We start from the raw sequence: 16,447 nt of genomic DNA on the forward strand, positions 1-16,447 counted from the left end.
GAATTAAATTTGAGTTTTTGAGATTAGCAAATTGCCGCATTCTGATTTTATCGATATTTTACACAGTGTAGTAACTTTTGAGAATTTTGAGTTTATAGAGTCATAGATGAACTCAATATGCTGTCTAACACCCAGAGGAAATCCACACAGACACACCCATTGAGGCTCCCCATGATTAGCAAGAGCAGTTCCCCAAATAAGAGAGTGAGCCAGTAAAACGTGTCTCAGAAAACCAGCACTCACAACAGTGTTACAGCAGGTATTGTCAGTTTCCGGCTTCATTTGTTATCTCTTAATGATGAGATTACAAGCTGCACTGCATCGATTGTTTCCACTGAGAACTCAGCATTCACCAATGTCATTTTAACAAGACATTGGCCAGCAGAGCCAACAAATCTATTTGTGCAGAAAAGTCTGAGCTACTTTGAAATCTTTCTGGGGCAAAATAAAAATATAATAGATCATGAGACACCGTCAGCGCTGCCAAGAATAGACAGTGCTCACTGACATTTAAGAGAGAATAAACAGATTTGACACATCAATTCCTCTCTATTTTGAAAAATCTTTTCAATATGTATATTTTTTCATTTTTAATTGTAAGAAGTAGAATAAGTCCAATAATAAAAGTGCTTTAGGGAAATGCCAACTCTAGCATATGCACTGCTAGCATGCTAAACTTTAGCAGAAGTTGGCACTGACCACAAAGAACTCCTGAGGGTGCAGTTATTGAGAATGCAATTAGCTCAGCAGGTTTTGGAGAAATGAAAGTGATCTCATAGTGGCTGTTAAAGACGGTGGCTCACCAAAGTGACAAAAGAATTTACCGCGGAGGAGTCGTGGTTTTCTACACCTAATGAGCAAGAAGAAGAGCTAATGGTGAAAAGAGTGGATTAAGAGACTGCAGTTGGTTAAAATAGCAAAAAGTGGTCTGAAAAAAAAAAACAGTCTAAGATAGAAGAAAGGACTGAGAACTCAGATTCAGGTGTGTGATGCTATGATGATTTTTTTATTACACGAGGAGACATCAGTCACATCCTGCTCAGGGCTGCAGAGCACAAAAATATTCTGATTACATTAGTGGTGAAATCCAGTAGGCAGGTTACCTTGCGTTTGGCAGTCAGCTGCTCCTTGTAGCGGTCAGAGGAGTCCCCAGGGATCTCACTGGCCCAGAGTGTCAGTCCCACCACCAGGTAAGCACAACCCATCAGCAGCAGTGGAAATGAATATATGAGGATGACCACACACACGTAGTACCTACAGACACATATTCTATATTATTACAAAAATATTTATCTATTCAAATAAAGTCAATAAGTAAATGCATTTTTAAAAGCAGACACATTGGCATGTATTGCATGGTAAATGAACTAGCTCTTTTCTACTCAGGCATTCAAAGTAAATCTAATGGAAAAACTGTAGAGCAGCCAGGATTGAAGTATGACCCGGCCTAACTGACTCCCAGCCACTCCAGCACAAATTAGTCAAGACAAGGCACAAGATGTGATACCATATGCTGAACTCATATGTTTTATCAATCAGTCAACAATTCAATTTCAGTTCAATTCAATTTTATTTATACAGAGCCAAAACACAACAACAGTCGTGTCAAGGCGTTTTATATTGTAGGTTAGACCCTAGAATAATACATAGAGTCAACAGTAGTCAATACTCCAGAAACTTGCACTTTGAAGTAGGATTTGGAGCAAGAACTTCATCTTATGCTGCATAACTAACGTGCTCTGGTACCTGTTGGATCTAAAAGTGAAAGAACTGGATTTTGTAATCTGACTTAGTCCTAGACTCTGGCATGCGGGTGCAGAGTCACATAAGTGTACCTTTTGGGTGTACTTATTCAGACCAATTCTTTGTGCTGTCCTTGCCTGAAGAGTTTGAAGCTGGCAGCTCTGATCTTGGAATGGACTCGAAAGCTTTATTTGTATCAACAGACAAAGTAGTGCTCAATTTGTGCATTGTTCCAGAGTGAGGCTTGAAGTGAACCCATTACTACTGATAATACTGGTGAATTGGTGAATTAAAATAATTTCCCTTTAAAAAAAAAAAAAGGCACAAAAAGTTGCACACACACAAATACAGATTTCATAGGAAGAAAAACCCCCCAAAGAAACAATTTCCCTGAGGGTTTTACAGCCTTCTTGGTGTGAGCCATGGTGAGTTTGTTGAATCTAAAAGAGTGTCAGAAACATTTCTCTGTCCCGTGATTTTCCTTTGTTGTTGTCATCACGGAGTGATCTGGTTGCAGAGCATCAGCTTAGTTGTCCCTAAAGTGACTGTTAGAATAGAATAGAATAGAATAGAATAAACCTTTATTATCCCACGGATGAGAAATTTTGGTGTTACAGAGCTCTTACAGCAAGGGAAAATAAAATATAAAAGGAAGACACAGAAGGTGGTCCTATAAACATAAGCAACCAAAGTTTGTACATACAGGTATATACAGGTAACAATGTACAGAATATGTATAGAAAAATTGAAAAATTTTATGGAGATATGTATAAAATGTACAGGGTTATGTATAAAATCTACAGAGCTATGTATAAAATGTACAGTAAACAAACAAGCTGGTGAGTAAGACCAAAAGAATGTTAAGCTGCATTATAGAGTCTGACAGCTGCTGGTAAGAATCACCTGCGGTAGCGCTCCTTCCCACACTGTGGGTGTAAAAGTCTACTGCTAAACGAGCTGCTCAGTGCTCGTACAGTCTCATGCAGGGGGTGGGAGGTGTTGTCCATGATGGATGTTAGCTTAGACAACATCCTCTCCTCCCCAACCTGCTCGATGGACTTCAGCGGACAGTCCAGGACAGAGCTGGCCCTCCTGACCAGTTTGTTGAGTTTCCCCCTGTCCCTCTCTGCCATTCCACCACTCCAACATAGAAAATAGCAGACCCCACCACAGTGTCTCGATAAAAGTTTGGTGTATGTGATGTATCAGAGCAAATGTTAAGTTGCTGAATATCCACTGCACTCAATGAGGCATTTCAAATGTTATTCAGTCCTATTAACGTTCAGCCTTCTCTTGCTGCATATTTTTTACAGGTGTTAAAGAAATGCCTTATTTAGAGCTAGACACTGATGGCAGCATAAAATAATCAAGAAAACTAAATAAATTATTTATAAGTGGTCTGAGCTCATAGGCAGGTCACTGGTGAGTGGAAGTTCCTGCTGTAGTTAATAAAAGGTCTCTAAGTATGTTTCAGTTCCATTACCCTGGAGCACCGACAAAATAAACACAACTGTGAGTGGAGGACTGAATCAAATAATCCTCAGTGTATCTGCAGGAGGAATTTAGAAATTTATATTTTGATACTTTATAATGAAATTTCAGATGTGAGAGTAACAGTTAGAAGTCTTCTTTGTCCAATAATGCAGTAATGCAGTAATTAGTTATGACAGCTTCAGCATTTAGTGACTAATGATTTGCAAATCGATCACAGACACAGTGCTTGATCATGTTAGCTCACTGTAAACTTTGTGCACTGTGTGTTTTATGGTATGTTAATCTGTGCACCAATGCATTAACGTCCTTTAAAATGTGGAAAATCGTGTTATATATATCTGAGAGCCCCTGTGTCAGGGATCCTGGGTCTGAGCGACCCAGGATCCCTGAGCAGTTATGGACTTCTTATTGTGATATGTATTTGTAAGTCTATGCTTCTGTTCCGGTGTTCCACTTATTGTATGTGTAGGCGTGTGTAGGTATGTGTGCGTATATATGTGTGTGTGGATGCCAAGAACCTGCAGGCCTGATGGGCGTGGTCCTGCTAGAGGATTGGCCACGCCTGAAGCCCCACACACCTGCTGCTGATCAGGCTCATTGGGGGAGCTATTTAGGAGACCGATGGAGCTCCCACCGGCGCGGGATCATTGAGTGAGACTTCATGTCAGTCTTAGCTCAGTTAAAGTCTGTGAGTGTATGCCTACTGGAATACAGTGTCTTGATGGCTGCCTCTGTTATTTTACCCTCAGGAGGAGCGTGGAGGAGGGCAGCAGGCACGGGGTGTGTGTGGACACACGAGATTGGAGAACACGGAGCACGGACTTTTTGAGAAGACACGACACGGGAGCTACCGGAGAGCACGGGGGAGCACGGGGATTTACTGTTATTGTTTCATTCAATGTAAATAAACGCACTGCTTAGACACGGAGTACCGCGACTGGGTCCTCCCTTCCCTACTTCCCCACGGTTTGCCCTGCCAAACCGTGACACCCTGACTCCAGCATCCACAGAGGGACAGTCTCTGGGCAGAGGAACCTCAAAGGACCTTTCCAACACACACACACACACACACACACACACACACACACACACACACACACACAGAGTGTCAACGTAAACAATATTATTCAGTACATTTCTAGATGACTAATAATACTGTAAGTGGTCCTATAGGGAAAACACAAATAACCAAAAAAGTGACCTGCTCTACCTCCTGAGCCACAGCCACCCCAAAACACTCATCAGGAACTCAGGAGGAGAGTACTGAGAAGGAGCAGAAGACTGCAGTTGTGATAGATGTGGCAATCCCAGCACAGTGACATTAGGAAGAAGGAACATGAGAAAATATAGCAGTACTAGGGAGTGTCATGTAATTAATATATGATTGTTGTTTTATGTACTTTAATAATGAAGGTTTGTAAAGCAAGGCCACTTTTGACTCATAAACCAAGTGCTTAGCCAGACTGAAAAACAGGAAGTCTAGGGTAGAGCTGCAGAGGTATATTAATAGAATACATGAAACCAGACAGAAAAGCGGAACTAGTACATACAAGGACTTGTTTTTATCGAAACGATGTGTGATGTGTGAAGGACCAAAATAACACCTATATGAGACACATTTTTAGCTTCTAATGTTAGAGATTCTGCAACTGACTTTGGGCTGTGCAGGGCTCTCTCTTCCGGAAGATGATTGAATAAAGAATTATAAATGTTTTGACCACTCCTGAGTCGGGTTTTCTCTGTTCTATCATGGGGATCAAATAATCGGGTTTAATATTTGGTGTTTCCGCTGCAACAGAGAGAACATATGTGGCCGAAGGTTGGATCTGAAATGAGGCGAACAGAAGACCGGTCTAAAAAGATTTAAAGGTAGGCACAAGCCTGTTCAAAAAGCAAATTTGTGCAGATTGGATGAATTCTAAATTATCTGTTCGCTGAGTTGACGATATTAACTATTAAATTGGCTCAGTAGTGGTAAAACTGAATTCTTGAGAATAAAGTAAAGCTTTGAAGTAAGGATAATGAAACTTTGAGAATGACAGTACTGAGTTAAAGGTAATATGGTATTTCATGGTAAAAGAGAAAAAGAAACAATGTGTGTTTAAGAGAATATAGGATAATAGGGAATTGGTCATTTGTTTGTGGGATTTAAGTCCCCATTGAGTATAAAGCCGGGCTTGGACATCCATAAAATCACTTGAAGGAGCAACTGGAGCAGATGTGGAAGACAAAGTCCAAACAACAATATCAGAGGCCTCTGTCCATAAGAGTGCAGCTCAAGGAACACCTAAGATGCTGCTCAGTAGCCTCAAACTCCCAGGTCTCTAGTAGAGGACCAGAGATTGAGGAGTACAGACATAGAGATGCAATCGCCCACTTCGTTAGGTACATCTACTTAATTAATCACATAAAAATCTCATCAGCCAAAGTAATGGCTATAACTGTCAAGACAACCTGCTGAAGTTCAAACTGAGCATCAGATTGGGGAAGAAAGGGGATTTAAATAACTCTAGACTCTGCATGGTTGTTGGTGCCTGACGAGCTGGTCTGAATATTTCAGAAACTGCTGACCTACTGTGACTTTTCCACAAAATCATCCCAAAGTTTACAGAGACTAGTCTGAAAAAGAGGAAATAGCTCTCTGGGTGAAAATGCCTCGTTGGTGTTAGAGCCTGGAGACGAATGGCCAGATAAGAAGGCAACAGCAGCTGAAACAACTTGTTTCTCCCAGTTTATACATACATTTAACAGGAAACAAGATAATGCATAATAGGTCCTGTTTCACAGCTTAAGTTACCTCCTTTGGTTTGCAAGAGTCAGGAGTTGATGTTACAAATATATCTTTTAATGAAATCCTGCCTTCATGCACCACCTGTCTTTCCTTAAATGTTCTTAAATTTATCATGAAACTGGTACACAGCTGCTGTTAAAGTGAATTGTTAAATGTTGTCATTTTTATGCTTACCACCTCTACATTGTTTCAAACTCTGGCATTCCTTTGTCCCCCTCCCCAGCCTCTCGAGGTTCTGGGGGGAGGCTGTAGTGTTTTATTACAAGCACATCCCATGTGAAGGATTTGGGCTAGAGACAGGTGATGAGCATTATGCTCCACCGCCTGGTTCTGACCAAGGCTTCCCTCGTTAGTGAGTTAAAGACCGGTTGAAGATGTTCTGTTATGTCTTGTGTTCTTCATGAGGAATAAGTCTCTAAACTAGCGGGGCATGTGGAAACACAGACCCAGCATTTATTTGGTCCTTCCGAGCCGGATACCAACACATCGCATCCACCAAGGAGAAGGAGATGACGCTGCCGCAGTCTGCTAGCAGCCAGCGTCTTGGACACCTGATGAAAGACCTGGTGCTTAACTTTATCACCCGGCCGGAGAGTTTGCGTCTGAACTCCCCTCGGGTTTGATGGCGATTAAGGGGATCCAGAGACTTTCCCGTGAACAAAAACAACACGAACAGTGAGTACAGAAGGCCTTAGAGAGCGGCTACGTGCTGTGCGTTGAACGCAGGTACGGGAGTGCGCTAGCCGCGTGAGAGAGACGCAGGCCTCTCCGCCGTTTGGGGCGTAGAGACAACCTAGGTTTGGTGACTCCGCCGTGAGGAGAGTTCGGAATCTCCGCCATTTGGGGCGTTAGGAGAGTGTCTGATGGTTGAATTCTCCGTCATATGGGGCGTTTGAGAGCTTTCAACAGAGTGCGCAAGCTGTGCGTGTAGACGCAAGCGGTAGGCGTATTTTGTGTGCGTGTGTGGGCCAGACGTGGTCTGCGTGAGTGAGTTTGATTGTTGTTTTGTATGCAGTCGCTTTTAAGCTGATGAGCAAGCTACACATTTTCAGAGCAGGAGCTGGTTGAACGTATCAGAGGGGAGGGAAACAAAGCTATGATATCTCGAGCATGCAGCTATCCGTGAGTTCAGTTTCTTCCTCGCACCTCATATGGGCAACAGCTTTTCTGCATCCTGATTCATGTGTGTGAGACTTTTGTAACATCAGCATCATGTTTTTGTTTTGGTTAAAAGCAGGTGATTGTGTCTGACGTCCTGGTGTGTGTGAGTTACAGAGAGTTGTGAAAGTATGTGAGTGAAGCGGTATCCAGCTGGGGCAGACATGATTCTGCAGGTCACCTGCCCAGTGGACAAAAGAAATAAAATAGTTGTGTTGATGAAATATGAATGATAACATGAAGAGTGTTTGGTGTTTCTCAGCCTGAAACAACTGAAATGTTACTTTCTGTTTTTAAGGAAGGAGAGTTAAAAAAAAAAGAGAGAGAGAGATGTGTGTTGTTTAAGCAGTGATGAGAATAATGAAAACGTGATGAGAGAGGTACATAAAACAGACACATACAGAAAATGCATTAACCATACTAACGCTACATGCATATATATATATACAATGAAACTCATGAAGACCAGACAGCATCTTAAGCATGAGATTCTGTTTGTCATCTTGTCCAAGTCACTAGTAAGATGAAAACGATACATAGACTAGTGGACTGAATATTATAGGAGCACAGATGTTTGCATCACATAGTGAGAAAACAGAATGCTGATGAGGGGTCTTGAATGAGTGAGCTGAGTGAGCTGATTGTTGAGTTTCTGGTGTGTGAAGAAGTTTTAACATGGCACACATTTGGTTACATGAGAAGAAACTTATTATGTGATGAGACAACAGGGTTATGCTATATGTTGTGTGTGGCTGATTGGATGAATGTTTGAGATTAAACTGGTTGATGATTTGTGTTTTGTTGCAAAGTTGAGCCTGCCAATTAGGATTGGTATGATTCCCCCCCTCCCGAGATGAAGAACACGTGTCATGATTTAACAAGGCCTTTCCTTTCTTTTCCTGTCTTTTCTTTCCTTTCTTTTATTCTTTTTATTTTGTTACTTTCATAGTGCACTGAAAGTTTTGTTTAATTTCTCTGTCATCTAAGCAGATCTGAACGTTGAATAGGAAGAACTACAACATGTTGTTGCGAACGGTTGCAAAGTGAATTTCTCCAAAATTAAAATGGGCTCAGGAGAAAGCTACTTATTTGGGACAATTAGGAAGTGAGTCCCTTTTTCTATAAGGATTCAACGAGGAAATCCAGCCTAAATTTTTTTCTTTTCGAAATGTTGTCGTTTTGCTGAAGGTGGAAACGAAATGCGACGATAGATTCCGCTATCAGCAAAGAAAGAATAAATGAATTAATGATGAGTGAAAATAAAAAAGATGGGGAACTGACTGACTGATAAAAGCTGACAAAAGCTGACAACCACTATGTGAACTTAACCCCCACGCTGATGTGACAAAGGTGTGGATGTATCTCTGTGTGTGTCTCTTGTTGCAGGAGCAGGAGGAGACCACAGGAGGAAAGTTGGGTCACATGACTATGTGAACTCTGCAAATTTAACCTTTTTAGTTGTAATTTTTCTGGGTTTTTGAATTTACCAAGGGTGTTATTCACCACCCTGTGTTGCTCACAGAGACCACTGTGAGAAAGAGTGTATACACCTGCGTAGCGCTAACATTTACATTTCTTTTCTACAGTAGAGATTAGATTAGATTTGATTAGATTAGATGAAACTTTATTAATCCCTCGGGTAGGTTCCTCCGGGAAATTCAGTCGAGGGTTAATCGTGTGATTTGATCATGTGATTTACAGCAGGACACACAACTTAATGTTTTTCTACTACAGGATTACTGAGTTTTTGTGTGAAGAAAACTGTGGTTACAGGCTATTTGTTGGTGATGAAATTACACTGTGTTGTTGAGAAAATGTTGGAGAAAATGTGAGAAGGGGAGGGGGAGAAGTGAATACAGTGTGACACATACTGTGTTTAAAACCAGTGTTACTTCTTTTTACAGCAGAGTGTTAACTTTATGACCTTTTACAGTACCTCTGGAATCTGGATGGCCTACGCCTGACCACCAGGATAATGTTGTTTGTTTTTGTTGTTCTAATGTTTGTTTTTCCTTTAAGAGCGCTTGTAAAGGATTCAGCACAGACAGACAAGTGATAATTGAACAGATGTGCAGTGGTTACAGAATAGTTACATGGGGCTCATTATCTGACCACTATTGAACTCATGGTGAGTGAAAAAATTTAAGGAAAGTCACTGATTACAATGTGGAATGACGTTGAGATGTTCAATGATTTGGAGTAAATTATGGAAAAAGTAGGGGTTTAATGAGTTTAGAATAAACCTGTAATGATACTTGTCTCTGTGATGCTGAATACTTTATTACACTTATGAGCTATAGTTGGTTGCAAATGTGAAGTTTGTTTTAACTGAAAGACTTTGTCTTCTAGGATACAGGCTCCAGGTGGAGCTGGGAGTTAAATAAGTTTAACATTTAACCACTGACTAATGTTTTGACACAGGGTTACAGGTTTGGAGTGAAGCTGCTCCAAGTGGGAAACCCTGTAGATTGTTTTAGGGAGAATGTGCAACATTCTTGTGCATGTCTCATTGTGTGGGAGTTTACACATGGCGAGAGCCGTGTGGCACAAGAGGAGTGTCAATTTTTAATTTGCAGGTACTATGAGAAGAAGCGAGTAAGGAAGAGTGTCGACAAGATGGAAGCTGAGGCCAGGAGAGGGGCTTCAGGAGGATCCGAGATCATCTTCAGCACAGCAGACATCCCACAGAGAGCTGTGCTACTGGGCTTCCAGGAGATCGTCACGAGGAGACTTCGCACAGCAAAATTTTAAATAAAATGAAAGAGATTCGATGTTGACGTTGAGGAAGACAACTAAGGTGTACGACGCGCTCTGCCTTAAATCGTCCACGGTGTTGGAACATGAGAAACTGAGGGATGAAGGGAGTGTGCCAAGCTCCAAAAGTGACAGCGCAGAGGAGGTCCAGCGATGGACTTGTGGTTCTGTGAACAGCACAAATGCCAGGTGACTGTGAAATAACTAACAGCACTTTTCCCAAAAATGAAGCCAGTAACTTACTATCCTAAAAGATTAGCTCTAGTTGCTTGTGCTTTACCTCCGTGTGTGAGATCAGTATGTGCAGCAGCTCAAGCTGTACAATGTTCCGGAAAATAGTTTTATTTTACCCTTTTGACACTGTTAGTTCCACATGAGGTAGATGTCTACTACTGCAGACTAAAATTAAATTTCTGTCAGCTGCAAGACACTTGTCTTTAATGTCACTGCTACTCTTACAACCGCACATAACAATAACGCGGTGCACAATTCTGACTCCGTCAACCCTTTTGCCAACGAAGGAAGAGGGCACTTCTCATGAGTGTAGAGAGCACGTGGAGACGGAGTGTAAGCCAAGAAATGACTTAATAGATGTGCCACTCGTTGAGGGAAAGGTTTGGTTTGTTGATGGTTTGAGCTTTACAACAGCAGAGGGACAGGCTAAAATAGGTTTTACTGTAGTAGATAGTGAGAAAGTTATCTGTGCAGGACAATTAGCATGTTTCATATCTGCTCAAGCAGCAGAAATAGTAATTTTTACAGAAGCGTGTAAAGCTGCAGAGAGACAAATTGTGACAATATATACTGATAGATTTGCTACATTACATTTCTTTGCAGCGCAGTGGGCAAGACAAGGTATGACAGCCTAGAACATGCCAAATTCTTGCAAAATCTGCTGGAAGCAATAATGTTGCCCAGTAGAATTGCCATTTGTAATTGTGCAGCACACACATGAGGGAAAGATCCAGTTGCATTAGGGAATGCTTTTGCAGATAAGATTGCAAAAGAGACAGTTTTAGGAGCACATGGTGTTCACATTTTTGCAGTGCAACACCAGCAGACATTGCCTATTATACAAGATGCATTGGCAGACATGCAGGCCCACTTACATACGGCAGGAGAACAGTTGTGGTTCACGAAAGGTGCAAGCTTGCAGGATGATGTTTATTATCTGTGTGATAAACCAATACTGCCTAAGAATTTATATAAGACTGCTTCTATTTTGAGCCATGGGCCGTGCCATGTCTCAACAGGAGGGATGATGGCAGAAGTAGAGCAACATTTTCATATTCTAGGATTTAATGCTTTAAAAAAAATTGCAGGACATGTATGATATGTTGCAAGCACAATTCTCAGGGTAATTTGAGACCTAAGAGAGGGAAATTCCCCAGACCCAGTCACCCATTTCAAGTTATTCACATGGACTTTATAGAGCTGTCCAACTGTAATAACTATAAGTACTGTCTAGTGATAGTGTGCCCTTTTTCAAAGTGGGTAGAAATCGTCCCAACTAGGGAAGCAGATGCCATTTCGGTTGCCAAAGCAATATGTACAAATATCGTCCCAGGACACAGGATTCCAGAGACTATTTATAGTGATAATGGCCCACACTTTGTAAATGAAGTGATTGGGTTAATGGCACAGCATCTAAAACATCATTGTTCATATCACCCACAAAGTGCAGGGTTGGTAGAGAGAACTAATGGGATAGTAAAGCTAAGACTTAGGGAAACAATGGAAGAGACAGGCAGGACATGGTTAGACTGTATAGAATTAGTTAAGATGTACATGAGGATTACTCCAACAGAGAACGGTCTGACACTCTTTGAGATTATATATGGTAGACTATTTAGGGTTCCAGTTTTCAGTAGTGATGATAGAAAAGCAGAAGAGAGAACACATTAGCAGATTGGATGCTTAAAATGTTAAAAAGTGAAGAAGTCATGAGAACAAATGATCTGCCAGATGATTCTGTTTCTCCACAGGAACAGAGTCTGAAGTCTGGAGATTGGATGCTGATAAAGGCCATGGAGAGGAAGTGTTGATCCAGTCCACGGTGGGAAGGTCCCTATCAGGTGCTGCTGACGACGCCCACAGCAGTGAAGATTGCTGAGAGAAACACTTGGATACATCAAGCGCACTGCAAGAAGGTAACACACTTCCTGGCCGACTCTGGGTAATGGTGAAAAGTCCAGGGTACAAAGGGGGGAGAATATCTCTAGGACCTCTCGTCTCAATCCTGGTGAAGAAACCAACGGATCCAGAACCCAATTTAGAATGGCTAAGGAATGTGCTGTGCACCTTCTTGAGCCTGTTGACCCTGAGTGGATTAACAGGAGCGCACTGGGACAGAGCAAATCACACCCAGTACCCACATGGGTTTTCAACCAACTACTGGTGGCAGTTTATGAACACAACTGCTCACATAAACAACAAGACCAATTGTTATGCTTGTGATGCCACTGTCTACACATTCTGGGCTGTGGCCATATAGCATCACAGAGAGCGAGACAGTTTGTTTGCTTGCCTTAGCAACACACCCAGTAGTAAGACATGCTTGGAACACTGCCAACTTTTCAACTCCCCTGAACCTGAATGGAAAAGTTGATTTGCCAGTAGCTGGGAAGGTGAATTGCTCTGGTACGACAGACCTGCTAGCCTGGCCCCAAGTATCTGACCCGCTGCTGGACATTATACTGCTAAACAAACTGGAAGCAGGCCAGTTACCCATGTGTATCAAGGGCAATGGGTCAGTCCAGGTTGGGGATTTGCCAAGGCATTTATGCAACGTCACTTATTCTTTTTGCCCTCGTTTGAACAGAATTAAGTGCCTGACGTGTCTGATGAATGTCAGGTGTGCCAGTGATGAAATTCAGCGAGCAGCAGACTGTGCATTTGACTCCTCGTACCAAATGACACATACTGAGGGAAGACAGAATGTGACCAAATGCTCAACGATCGCACCAACACCTAGAGGTACGAGGGTGTTAGCAGACTGGTATTTCTTTTATGGACATAAAGCATATCCATCTTTACCAGCAAAGTGGGGTGGTCTACGTGCACTCGTGAAATTGTCTGATCATGTTTTCTTCATGGAGAGAATTGAACACCATCCAGCATCAAAGACAAAGAGAGATGTCCAGAGTGCAAGCACAGGGCTCACGGATTTGAGTGAGGTCCCCTGGTAGTTTCGAATCTGGGGACCCGGAGCCAAGTTCTTACAAGGATTGTTCCCATGGATCGGGGTCGGGAAAATTGTTTTTCTTGTGACAGTACCAATAAGTTTGATGTGTCACATGACCCTCTTCCTATTGAAAAAACAAAAGTTGTATCCAAGATGGCCGACTTCTAAATGGCCACCATGGTCACCACCCATCTTGAGGAGTTTGCCCCCTCACATATACTAATGTGAGGGGGCTAATATCACCAACCATTCCCATTTTATTAGGGTGTATCCATATAAATGGCCCACCCTGTATATGGCGCCAAATCACAGCAACAGTTGCCTCAAGGTACTTTATAGTGCAAGATACCATTATATTTTGGTGAATATAGACGTAAACACATGAAATATTTCCTCTGCTTGTTATGTCTGGCGTCAGTTCTCGATTTTTTGAGCATAATAACTTGCTAAATCCCTGAATGAAAATGCATGTTAAAGGTAATAATCATTTCTAAATCATAAGGTAACTATCTTTACATATCTGTTTGAACAAGGCAAAATTAAATTAAAATTCACATATTAAAATTTACAGCCTCTCTTTAGCTATAATGTCATAAGCATTCACATCAGTAAGACTTGTCAGTGTCACCCTGGGTAAAGATGTCAAGGTGAGCTTTCTGACTCACAGACGTAAATGGCCTCCCATTGTGTTTCAAAACTATCTTCATGTGGTGCTTTTTTATTCAAAGAGCCTTCAGAGACTTTACATCATTGCCAAAAATGGCACCAGATGCATATGGCATATGCACTCATTCTGAAGCGGTCCTTCATACGGTCTCCTCTCTCTAGACAATGAATTATGATGCAGACATGTAAAGCAAGCAAGGATCTGACTGAATCACTCACTTATGCTTCAGATTAGCATACTTGAAATGGCTTTAAATATATTACTACATCCAGCTTCACAGAAAAAAAGCTTCCTATGCTTACATTTTGGCTCTACATTGTGTAAATAACCAGTGTAATGAAATGTAATGAAATCACTCAATGAAATAAAATGACTCAAGCAATCCACTAATGTTAATGTCAAATGTGGTGGTCAGAGGGCCCGGTGGCGGCAGTGTCCGGCAGCCTCGCCTCTGTCAGTGCGCTCCAGGGCAGCTGCGGCTACAGTGTAGCTTGCCATCACCAGTGTGTGAATGTGTGTGTGAATGGGTGAATGACTGAATGTAGTGTAAAGCGCTTTGGGGTCCATAGAGACTAAGTAAAGCGCTATACAAATACAGGCCTTTTTTTTTTTACCATTTAATAAATGAGAGTCCACAGAGACATAATTTAGATACCCAAAACTAGTGATGGTAAATTTGATTCTTTTTACTGAATCGAGTTTTAATGAGTCACTCACCAAAGTGAATCGGGTTTTTTGAGTCATTTGATTCACTGAGTCAGTCGACCAGAGAGTGCAAAAAATGTACATTTTCACTCAAACTTAATTTGTTTCTCTTTTCATGTAAATCCCACTGCTAAGATGAATGATTCTAAAAGAAAACTATTTTATAGAGCAAAAAAGAGCAAAAACATTTCTAAAATTAAGCAATTTCCTATCAAAATTGCTTAATAAACATTTATTTATTTTTATTTTTATTTTATTTTATTTTAATATATTTTTATTTTTTATTTTATTAGTATTTTCCTTAAATGTGTTAAATATATATTTTCTCATCTAAATGTCCACTGAGCTGTGAGCCAGGGGGCGGTAATGCACCTTAACATTGGTTGCCAACCAAGAAGAAGAAGAAGCTGTGAGCCAGGAGGGAGGGGGTGAGTGAGTGAGTGATTCGTTAGCTCTATGATTCAGCACAGGAGGGAGGGGGTTAGTGAGTCCTGAGTGATTCGTTCGCTCTATAATTCAGCACAGGAGGTAGGGGGTTAGTGAGTCCTGAGTGATTCGCTTAGGCTTACGATTCAGCACAGGAAGGAGGGGGTTAGTGAGTGAGTGAGTGATTCGTTCGCTCTATGATTCAGCACAGGAGGGAGGGGGTGAGCGAGTCCTGAGTGATTCGCTTACGATTCAGCACAGGAAGGGAGGGGGTGAGTAGCTCAAATGTGCTGTTAGCATGTTAGCAGAGCGATGCTACTGTGAACCGAGGAGCTATTTTCTTGATGTGAGCTTCTACTCTGGGTTTTTTCTTCCAGTTCAGAGCAGAAAATTTTTGTTACGATACTGGATGTTGTGTTTTTCTCCACAATTTTAATTATAAGCTAGATACATTGCTGCTAACAGCAACAGGGATGAGTCAGTTGGGCTTGTGAATCATGATTCATGAGTCAGTAAAGTGATTCTCGAGTATTGAATGATTCGTTCATGATTCGCGCATCACTACCCAAAACTAACACCCACAAACTGATGCATGTCAGTTTTGGCCGGCGGTCATAGGTTCTGTCCAATAACATGACGCGAGACTGGAGTAAAAGACATCCATGGATTGGCACTTTATTAAAGAAGGAGCATGATAACAGCACAAACACTAACTACAACTAAACAAAATGGCTTCCTTTTATACTCTACCTTTTCAGGTGAGCATCTGGAATAGCCCAAGTATGGGGGTTAACTAATCAAAATGAACACATAACCCTCCACACAAACAAACATACAATAACATTAAAGCACATCACAAACATATACATATTTCCAACACATACTATAAACAAACCAATAACATAAGCTTCACCCATTTCTATCTAAATTAAAACCCTCTTTAACCATACTCCCTAACCTGGCACACTGGTCTGCTCCAAGAGCTCTTAAACAGGTGATTGAGCCGCTTTCACTCTTTTGCTCCACATCCTGCAAGAAGCAACCAGGACAGGTGAGTACCTTTACAAGTTCTCATTTCACATATGTTTAGGTTATTGATAAATGATTAACTGCAAGCAGCTCTAACTTTGGCTCTTCTCCAACACAGGTAGGATGGCCAGTCCCACTGTCCCTTTTCCGTTACAAGCTGTCAATTTAATCGTATGTCAAATAACCTAATAAAAGACTCCATAAGAACGAATGTGTTTTCTTTATTACCCTATTTTAAATTCCTAATCCAACAATTAATCACTAACAATACCAACCAGGTAATGGAACCCCTGGTCTCCATTACAATGCAACTGAATTAAATTCAGCTGTCATTATGATTTTTAACCTTTTTGTTAAAAATCAGCTTTAATGGATAAACCTGACACAAAGTCAGGTTTATCCATTAAAGCTGATTTTACTTTTCTGTTTATTTTTGAACTTCTTAGTTTTCATTTTTTAAAATGTTTGGTCTTTTTTCACTATGATGATTTTCCCT

The 16,447-nt window shown here is 41.2% G+C and overlaps 1 protein-coding gene and 1 pseudogene across 2 annotated transcripts in view; one reads left to right on the forward strand and one right to left on the reverse strand.

Moving 5' to 3' along the window:
• The window catches only part of tacr1a (tachykinin receptor 1a), a 61,046-nt gene that overhangs the window by 13,037 nt on the left and 31,562 nt on the right, over positions 1 to 16,447 (reverse strand). The window contains exon 3 of the mRNA XM_084945495.1: positions 1,104 to 1,254. Within this exon, the coding sequence (XP_084801621.1) occupies positions 1,104 to 1,254 (151 nt within the window). The remainder of the gene's footprint in view (positions 1 to 1,103; positions 1,255 to 16,447) is intronic.
• On the forward strand, positions 4,903 to 14,174 carry LOC146375717 (uncharacterized; annotated as a pseudogene). Its single transcript, XR_014801787.1, has 2 exons — positions 4,903 to 7,150; positions 9,763 to 14,174. The product of XR_014801787.1 is annotated as an uncharacterized LOC146375717 (transcript).

The sequence above is a fragment of the Perissodus microlepis genome, chromosome 12 (genome assembly GCF_051167445.1).
Source record: "Perissodus microlepis isolate ML-2025 ecotype Zambia chromosome 12, ASM5116744v1, whole genome shotgun sequence".
Taxonomy (NCBI): Eukaryota; Metazoa; Chordata; class Actinopteri; order Cichliformes; family Cichlidae; genus Perissodus; species Perissodus microlepis.